This window comes from Solea solea, chromosome 18 (assembly GCF_958295425.1).
Source record: "Solea solea chromosome 18, fSolSol10.1, whole genome shotgun sequence".
NCBI lineage: Eukaryota > Metazoa > Chordata > Actinopteri > Pleuronectiformes > Soleidae > Solea > Solea solea.
Window position 1 is genome coordinate 259,938 of NC_081151.1, and position 14,481 is coordinate 274,418.

Consider the following 14,481-nt stretch of genomic DNA (forward strand, 5'->3'; position numbering starts at 1 on the left):
CTATGACAGCTGGGATTGGCACCAGCGCTCCCTGCGACCCTCATGTGGAGGAACAAGGCCTTCATTTGTTGGGTTTAGGGCATCAGATAATTAAACAATGCCAATAATTGTTTTGTGATGTATTAATATGTATGCTTTTTAAGTATTTTTGCTGTTAAATTGTACCTGACAGACGTGGAACTTTTGTTTTCAGTTGCACGTTTCCCTATTGTCCGTTTTTCTGGGTGCACCTGTGTATAAACCGACAGGTTGTATTTAGGTTGTATAAATCTAACAACCATGGTGTAGCAGTAACCAGTACTCTCTTAAACTGGTTCAAAAGGGGGGAATTAAATATCACAGAACCGGAACTGCACAGCTTGCTCCTTACTACGATTGACAGGCGCATCCAATCAGAGCCCCGGACAAGAGCAAAGCCTTCTCATTGGCTGAGATTTGTTCGAAGGCGGGGAAAAGAGCCTGTAAGGTAAAGACCAGGGCAACACAACCTTACAATTCAAACACGGAAAAGGAGACGTTTAACGTTTAAACTTATAGAAATCAACACAATGTCGAAAAGGAAGAACACAGTTAAAGGTAAGATAAACGCAGTGGCTGCTGTTTGTTTGATTTTTGTAATTAACTGAGAACTTGATCTGCTTTTATTTAGTAAGCTCTCCAGCTAGCTAGAAGCTAGTTAGCTTCCAAGTGTCCTAACAGCTTGTCGTAGCTTTGAAATGTTTCAGACAAACTTTGAAAAATAGTCTGTATATTTAGAATCCTCCTTGTCAGGGGTTGTCATCTAACCCGTAGATATCCACAATGGCATTCTTCATTGTATTATGTCCATGACAAATGACCCAATTCCCCCAGTTTGTCATTTAAGACACATTTAATTCACAAAAATATGATGAGCCATAATGTCATCTTATAATATCTGTCACAATTTACATTGAACGGGTAATTATGGCTAGTGGTCACAATTATATAGTCATTATCTCACACTAGGATTATGATTTCTTTCTAAAAAATGTTTAACCTTTATTTTACCATGTGAGTTAAGTCTTTAGAAACTTAAAAACAGTGTCAAATCATGGTCAAACATGTTCAATATACATATATACATATACAAGTGTCATTAAGACATGCCTTTAAGAGCAGAGACAGGGATAAAACAATCCAGTTTCAGTGTTTTCCAGTCATTTGATGATTAAAATCTAAAGAGAATTCCACTGACAGACCCCATATGCACAAATGGAAAAAGTGACATTATTTGTCTTAATAATAAACAATGAAGTAGAGGACAGCTAAGATGACAAGTGTGTCTATGTAAATATTTGAATTGTTAATTTTAACCAGAAATAATTTAATTATTGATACCTGTAATACATATTATTCCCACTAGCTAATAAATGTTAAAAGAGTTTGCCATAAATATCTCACAACTACCCTGAAGCACCTGAGGATATAAGGCATGCAGATTCAGTGAATTACCTTTATTACCTTTTTATCTTGTTGTTGTTGTTTTTTTTTTTACCAATTGTTGTTTTATTTGCTGTTCCTTACTTTTGTGGGCCTTTTGTAAAAGTACTATATAAAAGTATTATTATTGTTATCATTATTATTATTATTATTATTATACATGACATTGTTCTTTTTCTACATTTCAGCTCCTATATCCAGAATCAAGGACGACTCCAGGATAATGTTGGCTCATGTGAGTATGATGCAAGCACCTGTAAGTATATAATAAGTGATCTTTCCTGCTGGCACCAGGTCAGTTCTTCTTCAAAACAATAACGTGAATCATGTAATTGGTATGTGACTGTGAGTTGCTGTGTTTGTTGTCAGGCAGTTCATAAACTGACATCCTTTAGGAGAAAGACACTACGTCATTAAGATAGAAATCCCATTCAATGCATTAAATTAGTCAATTTATTAGGTACATCTATCTAAAACTGAAACATTTTTCGTCATCTTAAACACAGTATATTTTAATGAGATTTAATGTCATTTCATATTGTAAAAAAAGCTCATTTTAATCATTTCTTATGGCTAAATTTGACACAAACCCTTTGATTTGTCAGTTAGTCAGTTGTCAGTTGTCAGTTAGAGAGGGAATTTAAAGCTCTGTTAAATTGCTGATCATTTTGCATTTCAGGAATCCATGGTGGATTTTATCAAGGCCACAGCCAACCCCATGCATCAACACCATGCTGCAGACTCCTTCATGAATGTCCTGACCTCTGGCATGTTTGGTATGGCCTTTTATAGACAGTCACTGTTAAAAAAGGAACAGCTCATAAATCCTAAATTCTGTGGATTTAATTGCATTTGTTTTATAAGGAGTTCGACCTTAGACTGTTGTTAAACTCAAGTATGTCGTATGAAATCATTAGTAAGTTAATGTAGCAAATGCCATCATCACAGCGCTCCAGTAAGATCCAGTTAAATCCTTCAAGACGACGTGAAGAAAACAGCATTATGTTTGTTCACTGTTCATGAGAGCACTTGTTCATTTACAGATTTTAGGTCTTATAACCTGGAGGATGACCTCATATATTCAGATGATGATAATGATGAAGGTGTTGCTGCTACAAGGCTTTTGGAGCCACATCCACGAATTAGACAACTCACCGAAGAGGTAACGCGCTTGTGTTGTGGAAGGAAAATGTTAGTTAGTCAGAGAGTCGTTGTTATTTCATTTAAAAGTGTGTTTCTTTCATTTTTAACATAACATAATGACACATTTTAAATAAAAGTTAACTTATATTAAAAGGTCATTTTAATTTAAATCATTTCTATTAGGCTCATATTAAATATTAAAGTAATGACATGTTTTCTGTGGATGTAAACTGTAACTTAACGTAAGAAGTTGAAAACACAAAAATAAGTGGATTTTCTTTTTCAGGAGGCTGAGAAACACGCAGCAGAATTGATAGCAGAAGAAGAGCGACGTAAGGAGAAAACAGAAAAGAACAAGCGTAAAAAAATGGTGAGTGCTGACATGATACTGACTTTTAAAAGCACCTTTTCATTGAACAGCCTCTAACACATTTTTTATTCTTTCTGTTCTAGCGTAAAAAAGAAAAGAAGCGATTAAAAAAAGAGAACGCAGTTCAAAACAATTTACCTGTAAGTTCTATTTTACATGAATTGCATGATCTAGAAAGTAAAGCCTCTTCTCATTAGTGAACTTTTTGTTTTCACATTTTAGGAGGAAGAACAAGGCAAATCTGACTCTGACTCAGAGAATGAAGAAGAAAATCCTATTATTCAAAGTAACATAGAAGCAAATGAAGAGGAACAAACTCAACATGCAACTGCAGGTGCTGAATGTGATGAAAGCAGTGGTGAGAATAATAATAATAAAGAAGAAGAAGAAATTCAGGTGAAGATAATTGAGGAAGATGAGGATGAGAAGGTTTGTGGAAAACTGACATGCATCTCAAATGAGATTTGGTTTTATAACTGTAATCATTGATAAAACATTAGTTTTTTATCAGATCGACTTTTGACTTTCAATTGGGGCTGCATCTATTATTAATCAATTACTAAATAAATTGGTTATAATTGTACTCATTAACACTCATATTACAATCGTTTCATTATTGGAAATATTTTTTATAATTAAAAAGTTCTGGGGATTTTTCAGCTTCTTAAAAGTGAATAGTTTGGTTTTTTTTGCTCCATATAACAAAGATCATTAAAACTGACTGATTTTAATTTGAGAACAATCATTTCACTGATCAACATTTTTTTGGCCCAAACGATGACTCTAATCATCACTGCAGCCCTATTATTAATCCAATAATCAAATATGATGATCAGTGTGTTTTTAATGCTAAGACATGTTAGCAGTGGTTTTCTGGTGTGTTTTTAATGCTAAGACATGTAAGCAGTGGTGTTTCAGTGTGTTTTTAATGCTAAGACGTGTTTTCAGTGTGTTTTTAATCCTAAAACATGCTAGCAGTGGTGTTTCAGTGTGTTTTTAATGCTAAGACATGTTAGCAGTGTTTTTCAGTGTGTTTTTAATGCTAAGACATGTTAGCAGTGGTGTTTCAGTGTGTTTTTAATGATAAACATTTTAGAACTGACCTGGAGAGTGCTCCAAAAACAACTGTGTTCAATCGTCCACAGGAGTTGGATTTCAATAATTCATATGCTCGTTTGCCTGAATTTGAATCTGAGGCGACGTGTAACCAGGAGCCTCCAGAAAGAGAAAAGGAGGAAAAAAATGAATTAACGGTGGTTCAGATGCACAAAGAGGAAAAGCCAAAATTTGTGGGGAAAAAAGCTGAAGTTAAAAAGAAAGATGAACCTGATGAAGAGGTTAGTAACACGTTTATATTGAAACGTGTTATAAATAATCATTTACCTGTATATTTGGGAATTAGGTTGTTTTGAAGTCTTTCAATAAAATAAGTAAATACAATTCTCAACAAACTAATGGAACTAAACACATTTTTTGACAGAAATCCATTGATTCCACTCTGGAGGAGTTTGCAAAGAGAAGCAGAGAGCTGGCTCGTAAGTTCTATTTTTCCGTGAACCGTCAGATTTGAATATAAATGAATGTAAAACAAACCTCTTCTCTCAGGTTCAGGGAATCGTCTGGCCGCCTCTGGTCAGTATGACATGGCGGTGAAGTGCTTCACTGATGCCATTAAATTCAACCCAAAGGAATTCCGGTAAGAACGCAAACCTACACTGACTTCAGCTTTTTATTAAAGCAAACAGAAGCCATGAGTGTTATTGAATCCTGCTTCAGGTTGTTTGGAAATCGCTCGCTGTGTTACGAACGAATGCAGCAGCATGAAAAGGCTCTGAGAGACGCTGATGTGGCTCTGTCCATGGAGCCAGACTGGATCAAAGGTTTATTCAGGAAAGGCAAAGCTCTGTGTGGGCTCAAGGTAAATTATTATCACTTCTTATACTTTGAATAATTATAAAGGTTTTCTTGTGTCTGTACATTCTGGAAGAATACACTACAGCTGACATTGAACCGACAATGTAAACGAACATGTGTCGTCTTAGAGATTCTTATAAAACAAATGAATGTGGGATTATGGTCTGGTTTTTGGAGGGTTTTCATTTGGCACGTGATCCACTTGACTGAAAGTGAGCCAAAGACCGAAGGACGAGCCTCTCAGATGATTTTGGATCGTAAATTGTTTGGTCCCTAAAATGCCAGAAGAAGTCAAAAAGAAGATCAGTGTTTCTCAAACCTGATATGGTTGAATGACTTTCAAGGTCTTAATACACATTCTTCCTTTAAGATTGACCTTTTAGGTTTTGAAATAAATCCCTCCCTGCTGTGATTCCTCCTCCTCTTCTTCTGCAGAAATACTATGAAGCCTCGCTGGTTTACAGGGCAGTGCTGAACCTGGAGCCTTCAAGTGCTGAAGCTGCACAGGAGCTGAAACGAGCACAGACGTTACACCTCATGGTGAGAGTTTCCTCTGTTGCTGATCCTGAGAGTGACATCTGACTAATTTACCTACAATTTACACTTCCGTCCATTTGGTTCTCCTCGAGATGTGAAGGCATGGTGTTTCAGAGTCGCTGTGCTTCAATCTTAGGAAATGGGCTTCTCCTGGGCTCAGAGCAACGAGGCATTGAAAGTTCACGCCACATTAGAGGACGCTGTGGAAGCTCTGTTTGGAGGCGTCAATCATCAGGATCCTGCAGGTAAATGTCACCAAACCTTTGTCAAAGTTGAAAGCTGTTAAGATGAAGGCAGCTTTAACGAGGTTCCTTGTCTTCAGATACTGGTGCCAGCAGAGACAACGTGGTCCAACCACTGGTGAGGGAGGAACAGGGTCAGGATGGAGAGTGGACTGTCCTTCAATCAAACCGCACAAGAATGCAGCACGTCAAAGAATTTGATGCTCTGGTTCCAAGCAGATCAAAATCTCAATCACCAACTCATCCTGTAAAGAATCCTGGGAAACTGTAAGTCCACTGCTCGCTGATCTGCACTAAGTCACCCTGGAGATACTTAACTAGATGTGTCCATGCTGGGAGCTACTACTGGAGTTTTCCACTAGGGGGCACACCACAGAATCCACACTGTTCATAGAACACATAGTTCACTAACTTAGCTGTGCCCAGGAGCAGTGATTGGTTTCCTTGCTCAGGGAAAACCAGCCCTTGACCCATACTGGGATTTGAGCCTGTGATCCTCTGCCCGACACCCCCCGCCCCTGTGCCCTCTCACCCCGCCCCCCCTGCCCCGCTGACAGGGAATGTGGGCGAAATGATTCTAATTTTGCTGAAATTGATAAAGTCATTAGATATATGAGCAGCTGTTTCTATAAAAGCCTACAGTGATGAGATTATATATATGCTGGAATGAGTTTCATCTCTTTTTTGTCTTTTTTCTTCCATCAAGGGAGCATTTCTCAATCTGGGTCGGATCCTTGTCTCCCACCGTCACTTACCCAGCACTTCACGAGCTCTTCAGCAGGTGAAGTAGCACAGACTGATTTGAAAAAGCTGCAGCAAAACAGTCCGGTTGAATGAAACTGTGATAGAAGACGAGCGTTTGTTTCCTGTCTTAATCATATCTGATATTCTTTATGTCCAGTATAAAATATGAAGAACTCCTCTGTGTTATTGCAGCTGAATGGATTTGTGTGATAATATTCCAAACATTTCCTGTGTGTGTCTCAGAGTTGGAGCCGTTCACGGCATTAAGATGCTGCTGGAGCATCAGTGTGCGTTTGTGCATTACATCAGGAAAGAAGACTGTGACCGAGCCATCCAGTCTTTTAACGTATGTCGTCGTTAAACTTTGTACTTTTCTTTTACAAAGTGACAGAAACAGACTGAAGCTCAGTGTCTGTTTGCTCTGCAGGGAATTGTGTTTGAGGGAACTCCTCTGTCTGTGCGGTATCCCATCAAAGGCCACAATGACTCCTATTCACGCGCTGGGTAAGAACATGCAAAAACCTCCAGGTGAAATAAGAAGCTATATTTGGGCTGGTGGTGGTGTTGATGATGAGAGATGAGGATTTGTTTCTGTCCTAGTCCGTACAAGAAGGAGTGTTTTTTCTGGAGGACGTCGGGCTGCACGAGGCAGGACTGCACCTTCAGACACGTCCCCGAGCACAAGAACATCGACCGCGTCAAGTTCACCAGCAGACTGGGACAATTCTAACACGTACCAGCCGTTCTTCTTCTTCTTCTGTGGTGTTTGTCATTGTTCATGTGCCTTTTAAAAAAAAAAAAATTTATAATTACTCCAGGGATTATTTGTGATCTAATCTGTTTAAAGATTTCGTCAAAGTGCTTATTAGTTGTTTCTTTTATTTAAATTTAATGCAATTTTAACAGATTTTTCTGTTTGACTATAATTTAATAGTTATATAATAGAGATTATTATTATTATAATAATCTCTTATCGCTCAACTTTGGGGCAACAAACTGATCTGCTTTCATTTTTAAAGGCTGTGATTAAGTAGTTACACTAAAGGCACATTTAATATGCCATGTTTATGTTTATCTTGTGCTGTGATCAGACTGCAGGGGGCGCTGTGTTTGTTAGGGTTAGTGTCAATAGCTTGGACACCGACTGTCACACAGTAAGTGCAGACTAAAGCAGAGTCTAGGCTAAAGCAGGATTTAGGATTGTTTAAGCTTCACTGTGTCATTCTGAGACATTGCAGAATAATCCTCTCCACAGGCGGTGAGACAGTCAGAGAGACAGTCTGTCTCTCTGACTGTCTCTCTTTTCTGCTTAAAGCTCTGCACGGTTCACACCTGTGTCACTTCTGTGACTGTTTGGGATAATTACACTGAAAATGAGCAGCAGTTCAAACATGTCAGTGTGTGGATTAAAACACCAAAGTTCTATACTTATTTAATCCTAAAGGGACATAGTTTTCTTCTTTCTAATGTTTGATGTAATGAGTGTTTTTAAGCAGATGAAGTCGTCTCTGTGTGAACTGCAGCTTTTCTTCATGTTAAAGTGGCAACAGTCAGAATTAAGCAGCGTACCAATCGTTTGTCTGGAAGATGTTTAGCCGGGATTTTGAGTGTTTGAACACATGGGCTTTCTTTCTTTCTTTCTTTCTTTCTTTTGTAACAGGGGTGATAAATCCCTCACTCACAGGGTATCTGTTTCTCAACTCTCATGGTATTATGTCCAAATCTCGCGGTGACGTCACAGGGTCACGTGGGTCGGCGTGGGTCACGTGGGTCGGCGCAACCAACCGAGGTTTAGTATTGAGCCGCTGCAGTTCAGTCTCAGAGAGGGAGCAGTGGGGAAGCTGCATGAGAGACGAGCTACAGGAGCCCCTTACCGTGTCGCAACTGCCGTGCCGAGACCGCGACGGCCGAACGTATGTGTAGTGCGCAGCGGACGGCCGGTGAGTCAAATTGTTTGTAGCCGTTAGCATTAGCATTAGCCGCTAGCATTAGCCGCGGCCGCCATTCACTTTAATGGAGGTGGCTAGCGCTGTTTAGCAAACATGCCTGGGTCTTTTCTTTTGTAATGAGAAGCCAAGGGTTCTTTTGAGAATGAATGTAAAGTATATTGCTGTAATGGGTTTAAAGAGTATTGATGATGTATCATGTCTGTTTAATAATGAATCATGTTGCTAATTGTTGTAACTGCTGGTTATGATGATGATAGATACAGATGTTATTTATTTTTCTATTTATATTTATATTTGCTAAATCATGACTTTGAGAATATAACATTAGTGCAATGAGTACTTTGTTGAATCATGTGGATTAATGTATTGATTGATGTATGAAACCATGGTGAATGTTATAAGGAACTTTGGTCCTGTTCTCTTGACCAGGATCTTATAGATGGCGAGCTAAAGGAGCCACGGACTGACAGATTGTCGAATGAGTCGCATCCCTCCTGCCAGGCTGGTAGGGGGCTCTTTGTAGCCCAGTAAAAGACTCTCACCCACTCGCTCAGCCCCTGCCCAACACACGCACACACATCCTTCCCCTACACACTTTCCCACTCATTTCCCCTGGACTCAATTCCCCAACCCAGACGTGGGTTTACATAAACTGTGGGGGGGTAGCTGGGATCATCTTTTTGGTGTTAATAATGAACCAAGCGTATGGGTTTTTGCTTATTTCTGACTCTGACTTTGTTATCTGTTGATGAATTTGAATCGTGAATATCTGAATGTGCATATATGCAAATGATTGAAAAAAGTTAACTTACCGTAATTCTTTAATTGTCTGCCTTTAGCAGATCGGCCGGTTCACTGTATATAATATCACTTTATTGTTGTGGGTTTTTCATTGCACTTTTTGCTATATAAAAATACATGGTATCATTCAACCAGCAACCTCAGTCTCTGTCTGCTCCCTCCTTTGGTCGTACCTTAGTCTTCTGATCACTAGCCTATTGTTGTATTTTATTGTTACACATTAGCTTCAGTGTTAAATTTGTGTGACATAGGTGCTACATAATTTGTGGCGAGCTAGCCAGGAGTGAGTACAGAGCTGAGCAAATAACAATAGTAAAGTTGACATTAATTGCAAATATGGACATTTTGGAAACAAAGGGCATAAAAATTCCGAATTCTGTTTTAATTAAACATGTAACCGGTGACCGCACAGACGATGAGGTTGTTGCATTCGTAAGTCGGTACGGCAACCCCTCTAATATCGTGGCTATAACTGAGCCTGGCGTTTTCCAGAACATGATTATTGTCGAATTTGAGTCGGGAAATGCTTTGTGTGAACTGCGGAAAATTTTGCCGTACACGTACAGTTGTGAAAAAGAAAAAGTGACTTATGATATTTTAGAACTCGCCAGCATTTGCGCAGATTCTTTTGGGGAGTTAAAAACAAGGGAATACCTGGGCGAATTAAAACAGTTGGCTAAACTCACAGGGCGGGACTACGCTGAGGTTCTGACGGGGTTAATGTCTCTACTGGGCCAGTCCATCACCGAGCAAAGCCCCACTCATCCAGACTCCAGAAAGGAGGTGATGCCAACTGTTCCCAGTACAGCTGCACAGTCGTCCAACGCTGCCAGCCCCAACCCGCCTCAAGGTGCTACGGTTATGGTACACAATTCCAGCGATGAGTTGCCACACATTCCTGCCACCTCGAGTGCTCGGGGAGCTGCAGGACCTTCATTCCCCACAATGCCCCTCCCTGATCTAAATCCACCGGGAATACAGCGGTATGTAGTCGAACATATTGTGAAAAGTGATGACCATGCAACTCACCTGTCTGCCCAGAGACTCCGATCATTTTCGGGTCGTGCTCCAAGACCACAGAATGAATCAGACTACGAAGCCTGGCGATCTGGGGTGGACCTCCTGTTGAAAGATCCTGCCGTCTCCGACCTGCAACGCTCCAGGAGAATACTTGAGAGCTTACTGCCACCAGCAGCGGGTATGGTAAGGCATCTCACGCCGGACACACCACCCATGGTTTACCTCCAGATTCTCGATTCAGCCTATGGAACAGTCCAGGATGGTGACGAGCTGTACGCCAAATTTATGGAGCTGTTTCAGGACGCTGGTGAAAATCCATCTGCATATTTGCACAGACTGCAGGTTGCACTAACTTTGGCAGTGAAAAGGGGAGGAGTCCCAGCTACCGAACTGGATCGGCATCTGTTGAACCAATTTTGCCGTGGCTGCTGGGACAACACGCTCATATCGGAGCTCCAGCTCAAACAGCGCAAGTCTCGTCCTCCATCGTTTGCTGAGCTGCTGCTGCTGCTGAGGACGGAAGAGGATCGTGGGGCGGCAAAGGTTCAGCGTATGAAGCAGCACCTCGGCTCAAAAGCCAGAGCCGGGGCGCACGCCCAGTACGCCTCTGCAGCCCCAGAAGAGGATAGAGTGGAAGTGCTGACTACCATCACCCAGCAGCTCACCCAGCAGCTTGCCGACATTCAAAAGCAGCTGGCGGCCCTTACTGCTCAGTCCAACCGAAAGCAGCCTACCCCACTCAATTCCACCCATGTCAGTCGGCTCAGTGAGAGTATGAGGACCACCAAGGCTCCACCCCGTCCCTCTTACAAGACCCCGCCCTCAGGGCCAAAGCCAGGTTATTGTTACAATTGTGGAGAAGATGGACACATACGACCCAATTGTGATAATGATCCGAACCCGTCACTTGTGGCTATGAAGAAAAAACAGTTCGCTGAGAGGCAGAAGAAGTGGTCACGATCAAGTCCTCACAGTGCCTCGTCTTTAAACTAAATCAGGTTCCTGTTGAGGGGCAAACAGGAACTGGGGAGGACCAACAACGTCCCATCATGCAGAAACCAGTGAGGTGCAGAGATCAAGCACAGTTCGCGTCCCCCGAGGTTATGCACCTGCCACGGGGGTTGATCGGGTCCAGATGCACTGGCCAGGTGAGCATAGCTGGCCAAGAGTTTTCATGCTTACTGGATACTGGATCGCAAGTGACAACAATACCCATCTCGACCTACAATCAACACTTCTCACATCAACCTGTCAGGCCATTGTGTGATTTGCTACAAGTGGAGGGTGCTGCTGGGCAAGAAGTACCCTATCTGGGCTACATCGAGATGACCATTACTTTCCCGAAGGAGTTCATTGGTGCTGATATGGATGTGTGTACCCTGGCACTGGTGGTCCCGGATGTCAGGCCAGGATTTCATGCACAAGTCTTGATTGGAATGAACACATTGGATCTGCTTCATGAGCAGCGTCTGGAAAGTGAGTGTGCCAGCTACAAACCATCCCGGCATGGCTACGGAGCTGTCCTCCAATTGCTGCAGCTGAGACACCAACAGGCCCAAGGGGAGAGCACTGGCGTAGTGAGATTGGCGGGTGCATCTCCACTTGAGGTCCCAGTAGGCTGCACCATGGTCATCAGGGGCTCCGTCCGTGCAAGTTTATCATCAGCTGGCAGGTGTGTCCTTGTGGAACAGCCGTCCACCCCACTGCCTGGAGGTTTGTGTGTAAGGAACTGTCTTGTTTCTCTGCCCAGCCACGCACCTCACCGGATCCCTGTTGTGATCACCAATGAATCCGACCAGAACATCACACTTCAGCCATTGGGCATCATTGCTGAACTCTCCGGGTCACCTCGGATTTTGACTCAAGGTGTCTCCACTACCCAAGTGCAGAGCCCGGAAGAAAGCAACTTGGAGTTTGATTTTGGAGATTCTCCAATTCCCCCGGATTGGAGGGAGCGGGTCGTATCCAAGCTCAAGCAGATGCCAGGGGTTTTCTCGCACCATGATCTTGACTTTGGGCGTACCGATCGTGTGAAGCATCACATCCACCTCCATGATGGGACCTCATTCAAGCATCGAGCTCGTCCCATTCATCCTCGTGATATTGAGGCAGTTCGTGATCATCTGCGGGACCTGCTGAAGACAGGAGTGATAAGGGAATCTGAATCACCCTTCTCTTCTCCCATCGTGGTCGTACGTAAGAAGAATGGAGATGTGAGGCTGTGCATTGATTACCGCAAGCTTAACCTCCAGACTGTGAAAGACAACTACGCACTACCGAATTTGGAGGAGTCGTTTGCGGCACTGACCGGTTCACGTTGGTTCAGTGTCCTTGACCTCAAATCCGGGTATTACCAAATTGAAATGGCAGAAGCTGACAAACCCAAGACTGCATTTGTAACTCCACTGGGCTTTTGGGAGTTCAATCGAATGCCGCAAGGCGTAACCAATGCGCCAAGTACATTCCAGCGGCTCATGGAGCGGTGCATGGGTGACTTGCACCTCAAGGAGGTTTTGGTCTTCCTGGATGATTTGATCATCTTTTCAGACACCCTTGAAGAACACGAGAGGCGATTGTTGAGAGTGCTTCACCGGCTCGGAGACTATGGCCTCAAATTGTCCCCGGAAAAGTGCAAGTTCTTTCAAGCGTCGGTGCGTTACCTGGGACATATCGTCTCGGAGCAGGGTGTGGAGACGGATCCGGAGAAAATCAGTGCCCTGAAGTCCTGGCCAGTCCCCCAAAAGCTGAAGGAGTTGAGATCCTTTTTAGGATTTGCAGGATACTACCGCAGATTCATCAAGGGATATGCCGAAATTGCAAAGCCGTTGAACGACCTGACGAGGGGGTATACTCCGACCCGTTCCAAGGGTCGCAAGGGGTCAACCGCCCTGAACCACGATGCTAACCAGCATTTTAATGAGAAATGGACACCAAAGTGCCAGCTTGCGTTCGAAACGTTGATCAACAGACTGACGACATCTCCCGTGCTTGGCTTCGCAAATCCAAAGCAGCCCTACATCTTGCATACCGACGCCAGCACCACAGGTCTGGGAGCAGCACTCTATCAAGAACAAGAGGGACAATTACGTGTCATAGCGTACGCCAGTCGGGGATTGTCTGCCAGTGAGTCTCGATATCCAGCACACAAGCTGGAATTTTTGGCCCTGAAGTGGAGCGTAACAGAAAAATTCCACGACTATCTGTATGGGACAAGTTTTGTCGTCGTAACAGACAACAATCCCCTGACGTATATCTTGTCTTCTGCCAAGCTTGATGCTGCCAGTCATAGGTGGCTTGCTGCATTGTCCACCTTTGATTTTAAACTCCAGTATCGGGCTGGCAGCCAGAACGGAGACGCTGACGCCCTCTCTCGAAGGCCCCATGACCTGCCGGATGAAGACCGCTGTCAAAAAGAATGGGACATGGTCCAGCAGTTCACCCGTGACCATGTGGATGAGACGGTGATTGAGCTTGATCCAGATGTTGTGGCCGCCATTTGTCACAGCTGTCTGGTGAGAGTTTCAAGTCCCCCTGAGAGCGGCGCTTCCTTGGTGGAGTCGTTGAGCATGTCAGTCTCTGTCATTCCTGACTGTTATGCCAGCGAGTCTCCTCAAGGGCTGCCAGTTGTGCCTTCACTGTCCCCGTCTGGCCTCCGGGAGAAGCAGAGAGCGGACCCCAGTCTCAAGGAAGTAATCTCTCACATCGAAACTGGTGAGAGTGTGCCGCCCACGGTACGACAACAACTTCCAGATCTGGGCCTGCTGTTGAGAGAAAGGAATCGCCTTGAACTCCAGGACGATGTTCTGTACAGGAGGAGGCAGGATGGAGACCATCTGTCGTTTCAGCTCGTATTGCCAGAGGAATTGCGTCAAGGAGTTCTCACCAGCCTCCATGACGACATGGGGCATATGGGGGTCGAGAGGACCCTTGACCTGGTGAGATCTCGGTTCTTCTGGCCACGTATGGCTGTAGATGTGGAAAAGAAAATCAAGACTTGTGATCGCTGTGTTCGAAGGAAAGCCCTGCCGGAGCGGGCTGCACCGCTGGTGAACATCAGGACCAGCCGGCCGCTCGAACTGTTGTGCATGGACTACCTGACGCTCGAGGCAGATAAGAGTAACACCAAAGACATCTTGGTCCTCACAGATCATTTCACCAAATACGCCCTGGCTTTTCCAACTGCCAATCAAAAGGCGAAGACGGTTGCTAAATGTCTGTGGGAGAATTTTATCGTGCATTATGGCATCCCGGAGCGTCTGCACACAGATCAAGGCCGCGACTTTGAGTCCCATTTAATTCG

The 14,481-nt window shown here is 43.4% G+C and overlaps 2 protein-coding genes across 4 annotated transcripts; both read left to right on the forward strand.

The window, feature by feature from the left end:
- Positions 1 to 429: 429 nt before the first annotated feature.
- On the forward strand, positions 430 to 8,057 carry si:dkey-33c12.4 (uncharacterized protein LOC560112 homolog). Of its 3 annotated transcripts, none has more exons than XM_058616400.1 (18): positions 430 to 576; positions 1,650 to 1,696; positions 2,141 to 2,237; positions 2,505 to 2,623; positions 2,891 to 2,974; positions 3,058 to 3,114; positions 3,197 to 3,403; positions 4,120 to 4,311; positions 4,455 to 4,509; positions 4,580 to 4,670; positions 4,751 to 4,892; positions 5,324 to 5,428; positions 5,562 to 5,670; positions 5,748 to 5,934; positions 6,374 to 6,448; positions 6,655 to 6,757; positions 6,839 to 6,915; positions 7,012 to 8,057. In XM_058616400.1, the coding sequence occupies exons 1-18, from the start codon at positions 549 to 551 to the stop codon at positions 7,139 to 7,141; spliced, it is 1,905 nt and encodes a 634-aa protein (XP_058472383.1). In that variant the 5' UTR covers positions 430 to 548; the 3' UTR covers positions 7,142 to 8,057. The 3 variants fall into 3 exon arrangements, with proteins under 3 accessions (XP_058472383.1, XP_058472384.1, XP_058472385.1); XM_058616401.1 differs by having other exon boundaries at positions 3,197 to 3,370; XM_058616402.1 differs by lacking the exon at positions 4,120 to 4,311.
- A 20-nt stretch (positions 8,058 to 8,077) lies between these two features.
- On the forward strand, positions 8,078 to 11,174 carry LOC131444840 (zinc finger CCHC domain-containing protein 12-like). Its single transcript, XM_058615522.1, has 2 exons — positions 8,078 to 8,351; positions 8,790 to 11,174. The coding sequence occupies exon 2, from the start codon at positions 9,498 to 9,500 to the stop codon at positions 11,172 to 11,174; it is 1,677 nt and encodes a 558-aa protein (XP_058471505.1). The 5' UTR covers positions 8,078 to 8,351; positions 8,790 to 9,497.
- Positions 11,175 to 14,481: the final 3,307 nt, after the last annotated feature.

Excerpts from the sequence above, each read along its gene's own strand:
- LOC131444840 (XM_058615522.1), top strand. The coding sequence starts at position 9,498 with ATGGACATTTTGGAAACAAAGGGCATAAAAATTCCGAATTCTGTTTTA.
- si:dkey-33c12.4 (XM_058616400.1), top strand. The coding sequence starts at position 549 with ATGTCGAAAAGGAAGAACACAGTTAAAG. Across the intron at positions 577-1,649 it reads AAGGAAGAACACAGTTAAAG|CTCCTATATCCAGAATCAAG; the intron begins GTAAGATAAACG and ends TCTACATTTCAG. Across the intron at positions 1,697-2,140 it reads CCAGGATAATGTTGGCTCAT|GAATCCATGGTGGATTTTAT; the intron begins GTGAGTATGATG and ends TTTGCATTTCAG.